The 17857-nt window shown below is 48.1% G+C and overlaps 1 protein-coding gene across 2 annotated transcripts in view; it reads left to right on the forward strand.

Moving 5' to 3' along the window:
- The first annotated feature begins 4181 nt into the window (after window positions 1–4181).
- Window positions 4182–17857, forward strand: part of LOC308482709 (uncharacterized protein) — a 43890-nt gene continuing 30214 nt past the window's right edge. The window contains exons 1-3 of one of the 2 annotated variants that reach the window (XM_081016136.1): window positions 4182–4418; window positions 4719–5351; window positions 17066–17140. In XM_081016136.1, coding sequence (XP_080872262.1) covers window positions 5165–5351; window positions 17066–17140 — 262 coding nt within the window. In that variant the 5' untranslated portion in view covers window positions 4182–4418; window positions 4719–5164. Of the gene's footprint in view, window positions 4419–4668; window positions 5352–17065; window positions 17141–17857 lie in introns of those variants that run through there. The other variant, XM_081016137.1, reaches the window with a different exon arrangement.

The following is a 17857-nucleotide window of genomic DNA, read 5'->3' on the forward strand; positions in this document are numbered from 1 at the left end:
TCGTACTTCTCTGAATTTTGCAGTGCCAACGACTCCAGCCTAGGTTATGAGTGTAAAAAGAGCTGCACTGTACTGGGGTAAAGTAGGCCTTAAAATGCATAGAAGTAGTGAAAATAATATACATTCTATTTGGGGGAAATTGCTTTGCAACAATGCGTGTGTGTGGCAGAATTGAATACACAAATGTGTAGATCAGCAGAAGTTTGTACTAAAACGCCTGTGGGTTTTCATAAGGACTTAAAAAAATTAATTTGCAAATTGACGTGAAAATATGGACAGCTGGAGTTAAGTGTAGAAAAACAGAGAGATGGGCAGAAATTGAAATGAACAGATTGGTCCACTGAATTGAATCCCCCCCACATCCCTTAAAATATCAGCGATTGTCATACACATATGAACACACCACTATATCAAAAAAGCACATAGAAAAGAAAGGGGAAACATAAAAAATAAAAAATAAAAGCACACAAATTCCTAGAATTGTAGAATTCCTAGATGTCACTATTCAGATGACATATTAGTATTCCATGCTTGAGTACATCAAAAGCATTGGCTTAGAGAACAAATATTCTTGAGGAAGAAATGTGCAGAACACGTGTTGACCAGGTTATCTCAAAATTAATCTGGAGTTCAAAAGCTAAGAGACGCAGATGTTGACAAGTTTTAATCTCATTTTAAAAATGTTAATTGTCTTTAAATGGCCTTTAATTGGTTTTAACAGTTTTTATCGATCATTTTAATATTTCTTCAGAGGTTTTACGACAATCAAGCGGTATATATACAATTTTGTAAAATAAACAAGTACGGAAACGTGTGCATATTGGGAGAAACTTGCACTAAAACACTGACCAATTTTCATGTAGTTTTAAAAAGTGAAAACTGTAAATCGCTGCAACAAAGGGAGAGCCAGTGTAACAGTTAAGAGTACCAGACGAGGAGACCCGAGTTCAAATTCTCACTCAGCCATGAAGCGCATTGGGCGACTTTAAGCCAGTCGCTGCCTCTCAGCCTGACCTACCTTTCAGGGTTTGTTGTGAGGGTCAAAGAGGGAGGGGAGAATCTCACACCCCACCTTGAGTTCCCTGGAGGAAAGGCTAGCATATAAATGTAACAGATGATAATAATAATACAGTGGTACCTCAGGTTAAGTACTTAATTCGTTCCGGAGGTCCGTTCTTAACCTGAAACTGTTCTTAACCTGAAGCACCACTTTAGCTAATGGGGCCTCCCGCCGCTGCTGCGCTACCGTCGTGCAATTTCTGTTCTCGTCCTGAGGCAAAGTTCTTAACCTGAGGTACTATTTCTGGGTTAGCAGAGTGTGTAACCTGAAGCGTATGTAACCCGAGGTACCACTGCAGATGTGAAGAGCTGAATTTAAAGGTTGGGGAAACGAGAGAAACGGAAACAAACAGGTCCATCCATCTCTGTCTCAGAGGCCTTCTGCAAATGGCACTTGGGTCTAGATGGGTTTTCCTCCCTCCAGCTCCAAGCTATTCTTAGCTGCGTGGGTGGCCCAACAGCCTCTCCACTCTCTGCTTCTAGCCTATTAGCCAAAGTGCCCATTTGGCCAGACGCAGCAAGAATTTCCATCTCACACAGAAATGCTCCATCTTCTGGCTTTGAAAAGAGAGACTGGGATTTTTATTTTTTTTAAAGCAAAATGCAACAGTCTAGCTATAAAGATGCCTATCTGGACCCACCTCATAGCCATTCTAAAATATTGATTGCCTCTCTCTTTTCTTGCAGAGAGGCTGGTTTCAGGTCTGCGTCGGTATCGATCCCATTGCAAAGGAACTAGGACTGTTGCAAAGACCCCGTGAGAAAGAGGTGGGGGTGGAGGGTGGGAGAATATCAGAACATGGGGCGCTAAGCAAAAGCTAAAGGTAAAGGAACCCCTGACCATTAGGTCCAGTCGTGGCCGACTCTGGGGTTGTGGCGCTCATCTCGCTTTATTGGCTGAGGAAGCCAGCGTACAGCTTCTGGGTCATGTGGCCAGCATGACTAAGCCACTTCTGGCAAACCAGAGCAGCACACGGAAACGCCGTTTACTTTCCCGCCAGAGCGGTACCTATTTATCTACTTGCACTTTGACGTGCTTTCGAACTGCTAGGTTGGCAGGAGCAGGGACCAAGCAACGGGAGCTCACCCCGTCACGGGGATTCGAACCGCTGACCTTCTGATCGGCAAGTCCTAGGCTCTGTTGTTTAACCCACAGCGCCACCTGCGTCCCATGCAAAAGTTACAGTGCCTCAAATCTATCTGGCCGCTCTTGATTCCCATGTCGTGTGTGTCATCGAAATAATTAACAACAACAATAGTAATGTTTATTATGTAGCATAGGAGTGGAGAACCTTTTTTTTTTTCAAACCAAGGGCCACATTCCCTTCCAGGAAATCTTCTGGGGGCCACATGCCGGGGGTGGGCAGAGCCAGAAGCAAAAGGAGGAGATGGAGGCACAAAGTTAACTTTACTTCTGTTCAGGCAAGCAAGAGTTCAAGGGTGCATTCCAGCCAGGTAGGAATGCTCAAGGAAGGTGAAAAGGGTGTGGCCTGGGGAGAGTCTTGAGGGCTGCAGAGAGAGGCCTGGAGGGCCACACGGGCTGCTGAGCTGGAGGTTCCCCCAATTAAGTAGTTAAATATCATATCCAAAGTAGCAGCTCCATGAGTCATGTCTGTAATAAGCCTGACGGGCACTGAGGATTCTCCAAGATGGCAATTACCTTAAGAGTTCATCTGAGGATTTATAGCAGGCATAGGCAAACTCGGCCCTCCAGATGTTTTGGGACTACAACTCCCATCATTCCTAGCTAACAGGACCAGTGGTCAGGGATGATGGGAGTTGTAGTTTCAAAACATCTGGAGGGCTGAGTTTGCCTATGCCTGATGTATAAAGTGCTTTTGGGGTTAAAATAAAGCCTTGCAGGGGAAAAGGGAAGTGTAAGCTCTTTGCTCAAAGGCAGAACATCCCTGCAGCAGCTGCCCACCCATGGGTGGAAGGCAGGGGGTCCAGCAGTAGGTGACACCAGAGCCAAAGACAGGCAGAGCCAACTAATACCAGTTTTGGCTTCCTCCTCCTTGCCAAGTTCTACAAGGGGAAACCCTGGGACTAAGGAGGAGGACAGGCAGTGTCAAAGAGTGAGCCGGCAGCAAATCGCACTGTTCTAAGTTGGAGTTAACTCTTTATTAGCAAAAAACACGATCTTTGAAGATTTGGCTGAGTGTGAGGCCTAATGAGCAGAGTAGCTCATTCCTGATTTCCTCCATGAAAATAATTTGCTGAGACTGAACATTCCCACCTCCTCACAGCCATCTACAGTGGTACCTCGGGTTAAGTACTTAATTCGTTCTGGAGGTCCGTATTAACCTGAAACTGTTCTTAACCTGAAGTACCACTTTAGCTAATGGGACCTCCCGCTGCTGCCGCAGCATGATTTCTGTTCTCATCCTGAAGCAAAGTTCTTAACCGGAAGCACTATTTCTGGGTTAGCGGAGTCTGTAACCTGAAGCATATGTAACCCGAGGTACCACTGTAAGTGCTTCCCTTTCCAGGGCTTTCCCCAAGCAATCAGAGACTGGGCCTGCATACAAGCCTGCTGCTCCTCCACCCATTTCAGCCCTCTTCTGTTTCTGGGAGACAAGTGGGGAGGGATCTTGTGGCAGCAGGTGGGAGAGACACCCCTGACTCTTCACCAGCCTTACTCATCTCTGCCTCTTGGCCCCCATCCTCACCTGCTTCTGGACTGCTTTCTGCCACAGACTCTCCCAGCTCACTAACCCCGGGAACTATAGTTTACCCCTCGCATTGCTACAGTTCCCACCAACACAGAACAAGAGGCAGTTTCCAGGGATCTTGGGGAGCCGGCACAGCCAAGGTTAGGAAGGGCGCAAGGGATCTGCGATCCCCTAACCGCGCCACTGAGCCAGATTTCAGCAGCGATCCCCGGAGGCTGGTCAGCGGGGCTTACTTCCGAGTGAGCGCGCAACGGATTTGACAGTGTCGTGCGCCCTGCGCGCAAAGCACATCCCACTCCATTGCAACCCTGCTCTTTAAGGGTTGGCGATCCCTGGGATCTTATTCCTCCGGCTCCTCCCCCGCCTCTCCCTCCCCTCCCCCGCCTCTCCACCCCCTCCCCTTTCCCCTGATGCTCCCACCGCCGCCCCCTTTCCTTCCTAGTTCAGCTCCGCCCAGCCCCGCATCCTCCTTCCACCGCCGCCAACCACCTCTCTCAATCTCTCTCTCTCTGCATATCGCAAAATTGTCCTCCTCCTCCTCCTCCTCCTCCTTTCGGATCCTTCCTCCACCTCCCCAGCCGATCCTTCCCACCACCGCCACCCCGTTTCAAGTTGGAGGAGGGAGAGTCCGGAGGAAAGGAGACCAGAAAGGAGTCAATGTTTTTGCAGCCGCCTGCAAATCCTGCGGTCAGTTTCCTGGTCCGTTTCCACGCTTCCCTTGGGGATCCTGCTTCGGCTTCCTCTCTCCGTGTTAAGATTGTTTGCAAGTTTTTCAGGGGAGGGAGAGGGTAGCTTGCGATAATAAACTGCCCCCTAGTGTTGTGCGTGTAGCTGCTGGGCTGGGCGAGGGGGCTGGGCGGGAAAGGAAGTTCCTTAAACCTGGGAAAGTCCTTCGTGCGCATAGAAACTTTGGTGATCCGTATCCGTGATCCTGCTTTTTCTGCTTTGCGCTCCCCTCCCCAACCCCAACCCCCTCGCTTCCTACAGCACAAGGAAAAAGGAAGTTTAAGAAAAAGTTTTCTCCTGTGCACGCGCGCACACCTGGACTCGAGAAGAAAGGAAACAGCGGAAGGAGATGGAATAAAACGGTGCAATCTCTGGTAGGGTTTTTTTTATTGTTGGGGCTTCTTTTAAAACCCTGCAGTTTCTAGCTGGAAAGAGATGAGCTTGCCCTTTGCCCCAGCCTCTATTCCTTCTCACTGACTCAGACTATGAGGATTGTTAAGCCAGCCTGGTCCTGTAAAGAGAAGAGGAAAAGGAAGGATCCATCTGGGAGAATTTAAAGAAAGACCATTATTATTGTTATTTCAACGGACTGGCTGTTCGGAAAGAGGGCAAGCTGCTGTTCTTGGGTGCTCACGAAAACTCGGACCAGATGGTACAGCGGCGAAGAAAAGCAAAAAAATAAATCCTTTGGCAAGGAAGCTCCCGGGATGGGGACTGGGCTGTGCACCAGGAGGCAAAAGGGCCTCTTGCAAACTGGGTTTTGCCTAGTGGCCGTGGCCTGCCTGGCATCCGGAGCTTTCCTGTACAACCACCTCCAGCAGAAGGTGAAGTCCGCAGAAGCCTTGGCTTTGAAATACAAGCAGCAACAGGAGGTGCTTTCGGCTCAATTGCAAGGTGAGAAGGGGTCTTGGCTTGCTTCGTTCGCGATTGCGTTTCCTGCTGGTCCGTTAGGGCAGATGGGTGCTGCCCTACCAACCTCAGTCTGCCCGCAGCCAGGTCTCCCTGGCCTGTCTTCTTCCTTCCATCCAGTCCAGGGGGTGGCCCTGCCTACCAGCTTCCTCCTCCTTAGGCTCAGTGGTGCCCCTTGTGGGACTCGGCAGGGAAGAGGATGGGGACAAAACTAGAATTAGTTGGCTCTGGTCCTTTCCCATCATGTGCAGCACACATGCATACAATTTAATATCTAAAGCAACTGGTCTATGCAGTCCAGGGGAACAGAGCCTGGGGGGCCTCCAGATCTACTCCTGAACATCAGCTGGGGCTGGGAGTTGGAATTCAAGAACATCTGGAAAACCACAGGCTGTCTCTTTCTGGTTAGTCCTGCAGAAGCTAGTCTGAGGTCACTGGGTGCTTGGTGTTGGTTTTTATTGTTTATTAATTCATGTGCCATTTTTAGGCCAAAATGGCTTCTACAACTATAATACACACATAATTAAAGCATGCAATAAAACAAGTCCACATAAACCTTAAAAACACTCCTAATTTAAAATTACACAAGCCATGACAATTGCATAAAAAGCATGACAATGAAAACGGCTAAAACAACAAGATCAGACGTTCCAGTTCAAGGGATTGCTTTCCTAGACAGGTGTGTCTTCAGGAGCCGGCAGAATGCCAATACTGATGGGATCTCTTGCATTTCAGCAGGGAGGGTGTTCTGTAACAGTGGTGCCACCACTAAACAAGCCTGCCTCTTCGTCTCAACCAGGTCACATTTGCTGATCACAGTGCCCTCATTGAACAGTGGAAGGGAGCATGGTTTTTCAGGGAACCCAGTCCAGATTTATTTAAGGCTTTGCATGTAAATAGCAGAACCTTAAAACTGACTTGGTGGCTATCAGGCAGCCAGTGCAGATTCCTCTTTCCTGTTTTGTGTCCCACCTTGTGGTGCTCAGAAGTGTCTGTATACATCTATGGTAGGGAACCTGTGGACCCACAGATGTTGGACTCCATCTCCCATCAGCCACAGCCAGCAAGGCCTGTCCTTAGGATGCTGGGAGCTGTCACCCAGCAACATCTGCAGGACCACAGGTTCCCCAGCTGTGGTGGACCTGGAAGCTCCATCAAACGATCATCATGCCTCTTCACTGATAGACCTTCCCTACATGGGTGTGTCTAACCGTTGGTGGTGGGTAAGCTTTGAGCTATCTAAGTTTACCACCATATTTGGTGACAAACTTGGTGCATCTAGATGATTTTAGATTCCAGGGTTAATAGTCTTAGGCTGCGGTCAAAGGGCAGTTGATACCATTTGCCCAGCTGCTGATTTCCGCATCACACCTGAGCTTTCGCAAGACATAAAACCTACTTCCAGAAATATAGCAGAAAGTTGCGTGACCGGCACTTGTTTCCAAGTTACTTTTTCCTGGAAGCAAATACTGTATTTTTTGCTCTATAAGACTCACTTTTTCCCTCCTAAAAAGTAAGGGGAAATGTGTGTGCGTCTTATGGAGCGAATGCAGGCTGCGCAGCTATCCCAGAAGCCAGAACAGCAAGAGGGATTGCTGCTTTCACTGCACAGTGACCCCTCTTGCTGTTCTGGCTTCTGAGATTCAGAATATTTTTTTTCTTGTTTTCCTCCTCCAAAAACTAGGTGCGTCTTGTGGTCTGGTGCGTCTTATAGAGCGAAAAATACGGTAATATGGAACCGAGCACTAAACTTGGGCTCCACTCTGATGCCTTAGAGGTCATTGGTGGGTTTGGCTGCCCAGCAGGGAAACGCCAAAGGAAAACATTAGGGAAGAACCGTGAGGAGGGCGGGAAATGCCACTGGAATGACCCAGGCGCCATAGACTTCCCCTGTTATTTCTGTTCATGATACCAGACTCATTGAATGACTATTGGCCATGCCACCTGGGGGCTGTTGGGAGTTGTATGCCATCCAGAACTTCTGGAGTGCACCAGGTCAGGGAAATCCAATTTAGGAGGATTGCTCGTTATGCTCTTCAGGGTTTGAAAGACCAGGCCTTTTGCTGCTTGAAAAACCTGAGGTCACCAGGGATGCAGAATCACAACACAGACAACACATAGCGTTGCTGTTCTGCTGATGTCAGCTCCAGAGCTTGCCCCCTGGGATCAAAAGGCAAATAGCTTCTCCTGGCACCATGCGCTGGCTATTAGTCTGGAAGGACCAGCTGGGGAGTTCAGGAAGGAGCTTTAAACATACCAGAAGTAGCAGCAGCAGCACACTGTTTGTTTTTCATTATCTCTTCCCTGCCTCCAACTCGCATGCAGGCATTCTTCAGAAACTTGCAGTTACTGAACTCGGAGCTCATGTCCAATGGAGGGACATTCTTATGTTATAGCAAAATGTCCCCTCCTCGCTGCTCCCGGATTGACGGGTAACTGGTGGTCTCTGGGACTGGATCCAGCTGCTTGGCAGATTCCGCCCTTCCTGCCTGCCTCTTGGCAGGGTTCTCATCCAGGCCTGATCAAACGTTTGGCAACAGTTTTGCTGGTGTGGGAAAGGGAAGGCGGGGATTGATTTCTGATTTCTGCAAGGAATATGCCGTATTGGCCTGAATATAAGCCGCACCCGAATATAAGCAGCACCTTTAACATTGCCGGCCGCCTTTTCTCTTCCTCGCTCTCTCCCTTCCTGGCCTTGGGGGAGAGGATGGGGGACTATGCATGGGGCAGGTGTCGTCTTGCTGCGCTCCTGGCGCTGTTTGCCCCAGGCTCCTGGCTGCATACCGTAAGGTCGCGAATATAAGCTGCTCTTTAACTTTTCACGGTTGGAATTTGGGGGAAAAGTGAGGCTTATATTCAGGCCAACACAGTATTCCACGCTTTGCTGTTTTGGGCTTTGCAGTGCAGGCCTGGGAGACTGGTTCCTTACTTACCTCCCCCCCTCCCCCCTGGTTTTCAGGGCTGCCACTTCCTTTAAAAGCAGAGCAAGGTGCTGGTCCTCATGATTCTTAATAAAGGGCAGGTATAAATAGGAACATGGGACTGATCTAATCAGATGCACTTGCGGAAGCCAGAGCAAGAGCTTTCGCCCAGTGCCTCTCCCCATATCCACTCTGGGGGGGTTGGGAGAACCCCAGGACAGCGTATGGGGGGAAGAGGGGGGGGTAATCCCATCAGGGGAAGCAGTTGTGCTTGTGGTAATGGAACAATTAATTTCACTGGGTCTACTCTGAGGAAGACTTAGTTGGGCAGAAGCCGGAAGGTTTTTTTTACTGTGCCTGTATCACATTGCTTATAGGCGATATTGTTTTGCTCCTGCAATGGTTTTGGGATGGGCAGGCTGTTTTGTTTCCAATCCATGCATGTCCTGTAACTTCCTGGTGATGTCCTGCCACTTTTCCATCTCTCTCTCTCTCTCTCTCTCTCTGTGTGTGTGTTGCTGTCCCATTTTTGTTGTGCATTAGTGCAAGGGTTGCCCCTCCAGATGAGAGCGATGGGTGGCGGTCACATTTATTTTTTAAATATTTGTATACTGCTGCAGCGTAACAAATAATATCATAGCGCTACTGTGATAAAAAATGTAAAACCAAATGACAATTCAGAAGATGCTGGGTGGTGTAGTGGTTAGAGTGTCACATTAAGACGTGGGAGACCAGGGTTCAAGTTCCCACTCAGCCAGGTGACCTTGAGCTGGTCACTGCCTCTCAGCCTAACCTTCCTCGCAGAGTTGTTGTGGGGATTCAGTGAGGGTGGGGAGAGAACCACACCCACCAGTTTGAGAACCAGTGTGGTGTAGTGGTTAAGAGCGGTAGATTCATAATCTGGGGAACCGGGTTCGCGTCTCCGCTCCTCCACATGCAGCTGCTGGGTGACCTTGGGCTAGTCACACTTCTCTGAAGTCTCTCAGCCCCACTCACCTCACAGAGTGTTTGTTGTGGGGGAGGAAGGGAAAGGAGAATGTTAGCCGCTTTGAGATTCCTTCGGGTAGTGATAAAGCAGGATATCAAATCCAAACTCCTCTTCTTCTTCCTTGGAGAAAAGGCTGGGGCAGAAAGGCAATCCGTCAATCAATCCCTGGCATCTCTAGATAAGGCAGAGGTAAAGAGGCCTGAAAGCCTAGGGAGCTGCTGCCAGCCTGTGCTGACAGTACTGAGCTCCATGGGCCAAAGGTCTGGCTTGGTGTAAGACAACTTCCTGCATTCCTTTCCAGCCCTCCATCTGATATCCAAAGGGTTTCTAAATGTTTTTCCTGCATGCTTTGCTTGGGGCCTGAATGAGCTCTGGCATTCTGGCCGAGCGCCAGTTCTGGTAATTACGGCTAGAGATGCCGGCTCTGCTTTCCCAGCTGGCTACACTTTTCTAGAATAGAACTGCGGAGCAGGAGAGAGAGAGAGAGAGAGACCCTCAAAGGTCTTCTAATCCCATCGTCCAGACCAAGCTTGACGAAAAGCCCTGGCAGAGACGAGCTCGAAAAACGTTTGAGCTGCGGTTGGGGGCAAAAATCTTAGAAGCATGGAAGAAGAAAGAAGTATAAATGGTTTCTCTCTGTGTGTGCATAAGTCACATACGGATAAAATCTCCCTTGAATAGCAAACTCGGCTGCTGAGTGCCAATCAAATCAGAGCCAAAACAGGGCTGTTGAGAAATATAAGGGGAATCTCAGCAGACTTGGGAGAAGAGTGAAATTGGTAGAGGTACGAGACACCCTCTAACACATGACCCTTTAAAAGCAAACAGATCTAAGGGTGCAAAAAAAACCCCAACAACCCTCCCCGGCCTTTAAAAAACCTCCAGGAACACTGAATATTTTTAATGCAAGCAGGGGGCAGGCAGATCTGGAGGCAGGCATGACTGGGGCACATTTAAAGCCCATGGCTTCCCCCCCAAAGGATCCTGGGATTCGTACTTTAGCCCTCACAGAGAAGCAGTTCTGAGCACCTTAACAAACTACAGCTCCCAGGATTCTTTGGGGGAAGTCACATGCTTGAAATGTGTGCTGGGTTCCGCAGGTACCTGAAACAGTACCATTTATTCCAGGTCCTATTGGGCAGCATGCAAAGGATATACAGGCATATCTTAAAAGGCAAGGGCTTTTTAAAATTGCAGAGGGCATTCTCTCTCTCTCACACACACACATGCGCAAGAGGGAATGATTTTTCCCAGAGAGATTGTTCCATGACTGGGTTTAATCCCCTTCTGTCAAACTCCCTTGACCGTCATTGCCGCATCTTAACAGGATGGGAACTGGCATGTGCCCCCCCACCCCTGTGTGGCTCAGTGGCAGAGTGCCTGGTTTGCACACGGAAGGTCCCGGGTTCGATCCCCTCCCACCTGAAATCCTAAAGAGGTGCTGCCAGTCAGTGTAGACAACACTAGTCTGAATGAACCAAGGGTTTGACTCAATATAAGGCAGCTTCCGATGTTTCCTCGAATTTTGAATTGGTTCACTCCAGGGATAGATACATCACCCCCTTTTTTTCCTTTTCTGAGTGTGTAAATCAGCTCTTAGCTGGCTGGCAAAGTGTATTCTCCCCCTCTCTTCCCTTAGAGATCACTTCCAAAATGGCAAACAGACAACAAGCGAGAGAGAGAGGAATGTTCTTAAATTCTGCGGAAAGCCTGCGGGAATGGTTATTTCTCTACGCTGAAGCCTGCTGGCACATCTGCCTTGCTGGAAACGTTAACAAAGAGAAGAAGCTCTCTCTGCAAGTTATTGCTCCTGGGGGATTTTTTAAAGAGGCGTTTTAGTAGCTGCTCGTAATGGCTGGATGGGACAGCAGCCAGCTCAGCTCATAGTTCTGCAGTTCTCTGCCTCTTGGAGCCTCCTGCCCCCTCCTCACATCCTTATTTTTGCTCTGTTCAGTCATCTGTGTTGGTGCCTAGAAAGACAGGGCAGTGTGGGGTAGTAGTCAGAGCAGGCGTGGGGTGAAAACTTAGGTCCCCCAGATGTTGCTGAACTACTGGACACCTGGCTTGAGAGCAGTACATGTGAAAAGGATCTAGGAGTCTTGGTTGACCACAAACTTGACATGAGCCAACAGTGTGACGCGGCAGCTAAAAAAGCCAATGCAATTCTGGGCTGCATCAATAGGAGTATAGCATCTAGATCAAGGGAAGTAATAGTGCCACTGTATTCTGCTCTGGTCAGACCTCACCTGGAGTACTGTGTCCAGTTCTGGGCACCACAGTTCAAGAAGGACATTGACAAACTGGAACGTGTCCAGAGGAGGGCAACCAAAATGGTCAAAGGCCTGGAAACGATGCCTTATGAGGAACGGCTAAGGGAGCTGGGCATGTTTAGCCTGGAGAAGAGGAGGTTAAGGGGTGATATGATAGCCATGTTCAAATATATAAAAGGATGTCACATAGAGGAGGGCGAAAGGTTGTTTTCTGCTGCTCCAGAGAAGCGGACACGGAGCAATGGATCCAAACTACAAGAAAGAAGATTCCACCTAAACATTAGGAAGAACTTCCTGACAATAAGAGCTGTTCGACAGTGGAATTTGCTGCCAAGGAGTGTGGTGGAGTCTCCTTCTTTGGAGGTCTTTAAGCAAAGGCTTGACAACCATATGTCAGGAGTGCTCTGATGGTGTTTCCTGCTTGGCAGGGGGTTGGACTCGATGACCCTTGTGGTCTCTTCCAACTCTATGATTCTATGATTCTATGATTCTATGATTCTACAGCTCCCATCAGCCTTAGCTAGAATAGCCAATGGCCAGGGATGATGGGAGTTGTGGTTCAGCAATGTCTGGAGGGGCAAAGGTTCCTCATACTTGGTTTAGAGCAGCCTTTCTCAACCTGTGGGTCCCCAGATGTTGTTGAACTACAACTCCCATCACCCCTAGCTAGCAAGGCCAGAGCTCAGGGATGATGAGAGTTGTAGTCCAACAACATCTGGGGACCCACAGGTTGAGAACCGCTGGTTTAGAGTGTTGGACTAGAACCCAGGAGATCAGTCTCAGATCCCCAGTCCAGCGGGGTGGTGTGGGGCCTGTCACTGACTCTGAGTCTAGTCAACCTCACAGGGTGTCGTGATGATAAGAGGGTGATTCTGAGTATAGGGCTGCCGTATGTCCGGGATTTCCCAGACATATCCAGGATTTGTCCATCGTAAATAGCGTCCAGGCAGAATTTCCGAAAATCAGAAAACCTGGGCACATGGCAGCCACCCACGTTGGAAGTGTCGATTTTTTGCTGAATTTCCTTAAAAATAGCTTAAAAACTTTGCCCCCAAAAAGCTCAACAACATTTCCAGATTTTTTACTTCTTGAAATATGGCAACCCTATCTTGAGTAGGTCTAGCATTGGCTACCACCCCTAGCAATTGACAAAGCCCGTTGGGAATTGAGTCCAGCCAATTCCCTCTGCCTTGGATCTATCTATTACTGCCGTGATGGTGAATCCGTGTACTGATAGATGTTGCTAGAAGTCATTTCCCATCAGCCTCAGCCAGCCTGGCCAGTAGTTAGGGTTGATGGAAGTTGTAGTCCAGAGGCCTGCAGGCAGAGAGGATGGGCTGTATTTTTTTTCTTATGGGTTTTGTAAATTTCCAATTTATGCATATTATTTAAGCCCCCTCCTGTTATCGTGTTTTCCGATTGCAAGCTAATATACACGTCGCTTATATGAGGGGAACAATACTTCCCAGCAGTCAAGTCGTCATCCTTTTCCAGATAATTTTCCTACCATCAATGTCATATTCTTTATGCAATTTAAACCAGGGGTTGGGGGACTTGTTTGGCCCAGAGGGTCAGATCTTTATCTCCCCATGCCATGGGCCAACTTTGGCAACTGGGCGGGCCCCCACCTCTCAATCATCACCTCATGTCATGATGATGCTGGCTGACTGAGAGTTGGGCAGTCCCCGCCCCCCTGTCAAAGTTGACTGCGGGGCGGGGTGGTTAGTGAAGCACCACATAGGAGGATTGAACTTTCCACTCATGAGCTGATAAGCAGAGGGTTCAATCCTGCTGGCTCAAGGGGTCTGCTTCATTGGCACATTCAGCAGTATTGAACAGTATTATTATTATTATTATTATTATTATTATTATTATTATTACCCCTCCCATCTGGCTGGGTTTCCCCAACCACTCTGGGTAGCTTCCAACAGAATAATAATAATAATAATAATAATAATGATAAAAGATCAAACATTAAAAACTTCCCTAAACTGGGCTGCCTTCAGATGTCTTCTAAAAGTCAGATAGTTGTTTATTTCCTTGACATCTGATGGGAGGGTCTTCCACAGGGCTGGCATCATTACTGAGAAGGCCCTCTGCCTGGTTCCCTGTAATCTCACTTCTCACAGGGAGCGAACTGCCAGAAGGCTCTCAGGGCTGGACCTCAGTGTCCGGGCAGAACGATGGGGGTGGAGACACTCCTTCAGGTATACTGGGCGGAGGCTGTTTATGGCTTTAAAGGTCAGCACCAGCACTTTAAACTGTGCTTGGAAATGTACTGGGAGCCAATGTAGGTATTTCAGGACCAGTGTTATATGGTCTCAGCGGCCACTCCCAGTCACCAGTTTAGCTGCCGTATTCTGGATTAGTTGTAGTTTCCGGGTCACCTGCAAAGGTAGCCCCACATGGAGCGCATTGCAGTAGTCCAAGTGGGAAATAACCAGAGCATGTACCACTCTGGCGAGACAGTCCACGGGCAGGTAGGGTCTCAGCCTGCATACCAGATGGAGCTGGTAGACAGCTGCCCTGGACACAGAATTGACCTGCACCTCCATGGACAGCTGTGAGTCCAAGATGACTCCCAGGCTGTGCACCTGGTCCTTCAGGGACACAGTTACCCCCTTCAGGACCAGGGAGTCCTCCACACCTGCCCACCCCAGCAGTATTGAACTCCACCAAGGGGATGCACAGGCAGGTGTGGTTTGGGAAAACTAGTCTCCAGGCTGGCTAGCCACCCGCTAGCCCAAAAAGCCACTGTCAGCGAACTATTACCCTCCTCTTCTGCATTGGATTAGGGTTCTGTTTCTGGAAAGATCATCTTGGATAAACTGGCTAGCCAAACAGACAATGTCATCGCTGTGCCTTTTCAAGATCTAGCCTAGAAGTGCTCCAAAACTTTTCAGCTTACACCCACCCCAGTTAAAAGCAAAAATATATTTTGGAGCTTCAGCCTTCCATGGAGAATATTTGGTAACAACAACCTCCTGCTGCATTTCACCACCTGCGATTACAGTGGGAAATTTCAGGTGTAGCTGTGGATCCTGCCCACTATGTTTTAATCTAGTGGAAGGGAGCAATGGGCTCAGACCTCGGCTTCTCCTAGTGTTCCTCTCTATCCTTGTGGCTTCCTTCAGTCCAGGAGTCTTAACTCTAAACTAGCAAAGAGTGTTTGTTGCATCAAATATTATAGAGGCCAAAATTTCTCACTAGAGTTAATTCCTCAGAATTTCCTCCCCCCCCCCGACTTTTCAAAAATTAAACACCCTTTGCACATTTCACTGACCCCCACCCAAATCTCTGTGACTCTTTTTTTAAGCTGTACATAGAAGAGAATACTCTGAGAGGAAACCCTGGGAGTGATTTCAGCTTAGCTTTAGAGTCTAACTATCTTTACATTGAAGGAGAGTTTGTGAGATCCAGAGAGGAGAGTGAAAGGCAGGCGGTTATATCATGCGGACGGTTCGTTGGGCGTAAGAAATCTTTAGTGTGAGCTGGGATAAATTCTCAGAGGACTTGTTCATATCCTGTCACGTTGTGCCTGGCGAGACTCTGTGGTATGCGGCTCAAAATACATCCTTCCTTGCAAGGCAGGTCCGTTCTGAGGCACCTCTGAGGGGGCAGAAACAAATATATACCTCTCTCCTATTTGGGGCGCAGATAGGTGGACAGACAGAAAAAGGACAGTGGTGATTCCCCACCCTCAAATCCTAGAGGGTGACATTACAGAAAGTGCCCTCAGGCACACGTGAAATTGGTGGGATATGCATGTGTGGTGGATTGCAAAAAAGCCACAGAATTTGGCTGCGATAAAGGCAACTTCCTGAGAATCTCAGCTTCCGCATTATAAACGGCGCAGGTTCCTAGTCCTTAGCGTACTGCTGCTTCCGCTTTGTGCCTGCCCTTCGTACCTGTTCCCTTCAATCATGTATATATGCCTTCCTTGATCCAGTTTTGCAACCCAAAATATGCATCTCCCTTGTTGCCACTTTGAACTCCAGAATACGGGTGCAAGTGCAGGGTATAGCTGTCAGTTGGATCACCATAGAAATGCGTCCGCCTCTCCCCCATGTAACTTAGTCCAAAACAGAGCTCTGTGTCTTACCGCCCAAATCCATCGAGGCTTCATCAGAGAACGAGATCCTTGGGCTTGGCATTTCCCCACCCCCCTCACCAGAAAGCCCGCTGCTTAGTAGGGTTCCAAGTGCCTTTAAAAGTGCATTAAAAGTCATTGTTAAACATCCATGAAGGTTGAAAGGGATGCCTGGAGGTCCTTTTCACTCAGCAGCGAGAAATCAACTGGAGCCTTGTACTTGTTCTTTCTTGATCAAAGAAAGAAAGAAAAAAGGAGAGGGAGAGAGAAGGAACTCATCTGTCACATCAAATGCAGATTTTAAACTATTTTTGTGCATATTTTGCCCCCCCCTTCCTCTAGCAAGCTAGGTTTGGCTTGTTTGCCTCCATCATGCTGAGTGTTCTTGTATTTCCTGGGCCTCTGGCTGTGATTTTTGTGGGGGGGGGCAGGGTGCAGGTGGGGGGCAGGGAGACACACAATGTGCTTGCCTTGAGACATTTATGACCTGAAAGAATGCCATTTTGGTTGGATGTGTCGTGAGCAACGCTTATTCCTCCCCACCCTCCCCTCTTTAAATGAATAAATAAAGTAGTATATTGTTTCGCTCTTTCTTTGAATGGCAGGAAGATCAGGGCAGCCTTTGAATATGGGGACCCTCCAGAATGACCCTGTACCCCAGTGTGTTGGCTGCAATGTGTCATAGCCGCAACAATAGTGCATCAGTGGTTGATTTATACCAGGCCGTCCGCACGTCAATCTGCTCTGTTAGTTGTTCTGCTGTGCTTTCCCAGTGTTACCACATGAGGGGCAACTTTAGAGCTATAATGCAACAAAATCGGGATGGAAAAATAAAACAAGGAACATTTACAACGTTTACAGACTAGAAGCAAAGGGAAGGTTATCCACGATCTCAGGAACCGCCACGCAAAAATACGGTTACGATATCCCAGTGAGTTGTCAAATGCCTAGTGAACAAACAACTACAGTGGTACCTCTGGTTACATACTTAATTCGTTCTGGAGGTCCGTTCTTAACCTGTAACTGTTCTTAACCTGAAGCACCACTTTAGCTAATGGGGTCTCCTGCTGCTGTCGTGCCACTGCTGCGTAATTTCTGTTCTCATCCTGAAGCAAAGTTCTTAACCCGAGGTACTATTTCTGGGTTAGGGGAGTCTGTAACCTGAAGCGTATGTAACCCAAGGTACCACTGTATTTAAAATATATAGTAGATAAAGCGGGGGAAATGGCAGTATAAATAACACAGAGACACCAAGCAGGCTTGTTCCATATGCATCCTTTATGCTGACAACCTGAGCTTTGGCACAGAACCCAGGTTTATTTATTTGTTTTTAAATCCTCGTCTGAAAATCACTTGGGTAGAGGGCGGGTGTTGCGAAGTTTTGCTGCTTCATATTTGTTTTTCTTTCCTTCTCCTCCTCTCCTCCTCAGTTGTTTACGAACACAGATCACGGCTAGAACGATCCTTGCAGAAAGAACGAGGGGAACACAAGAAAACAAAAGAAGGTAAGGTTGTGGGGTTTTTGCCTGAAGTAAATTTGAAGAGGCGTTTGCTCAAAACAGCAGAATACGCTGCTTGGGAAAGGGCCTTTTCAGTGGCTGCTCCCAAACGTTGGAACTCCTCCCTCAGGAAGCTAGATTGGCTCCCTCCTTGTCTTTCCGCCGGCAGGTGAAGAGTCTTCTTGTTCCAACAGGCTTTGGGGAACTGCCTGCTTTTAATGAAAGGCTTGGCACTGTTTTTATTGTAATTATCAGTATGGTTCTAATAGATGTGTGTGTTTGTGTGTTTTAATTCAATCAGTGGTTAATTGTTTTTTAAGTGAAAATCTGAAAAAAATTGTTGAGTTTTTTTGGGGGGGGGAAGAAAATTACATTTCCCGGACGTATGGCAGCCCTAGCAAAATGGATGCTGTAGCACTAAGCTATGAGCCTTGTCAGGAACATGGATGCTCCCCATGCTGAGTCTGACCATTGTCCCATGCTAAGGTTTCCTCTTGTCCTGTATAATACAGGATTGTCCCGTGTTTCAATGTAAAATGCTATGTCCTATATTGATTCAGTACAGGACACAGTTTGTCCTGTATTTCCGTTTTGCTGATTCTCTCTCTCTGTCTCTCTCCCATACCTTCCAACACTTTGAAGTCAAAATCCAGGAATCCATCTTGCCGTTTTTGCCGTGAGAGCAAGGTGGCCATTTTGGTTGTCATGAGCCTCTCGCTTCCT

Source organism: Podarcis pityusensis, assembly GCF_964106645.2.
Source record: "Podarcis pityusensis genome assembly, chromosome: 8".
Taxonomy (NCBI): Eukaryota; Metazoa; Chordata; class Lepidosauria; order Squamata; family Lacertidae; genus Podarcis; species Podarcis pityusensis.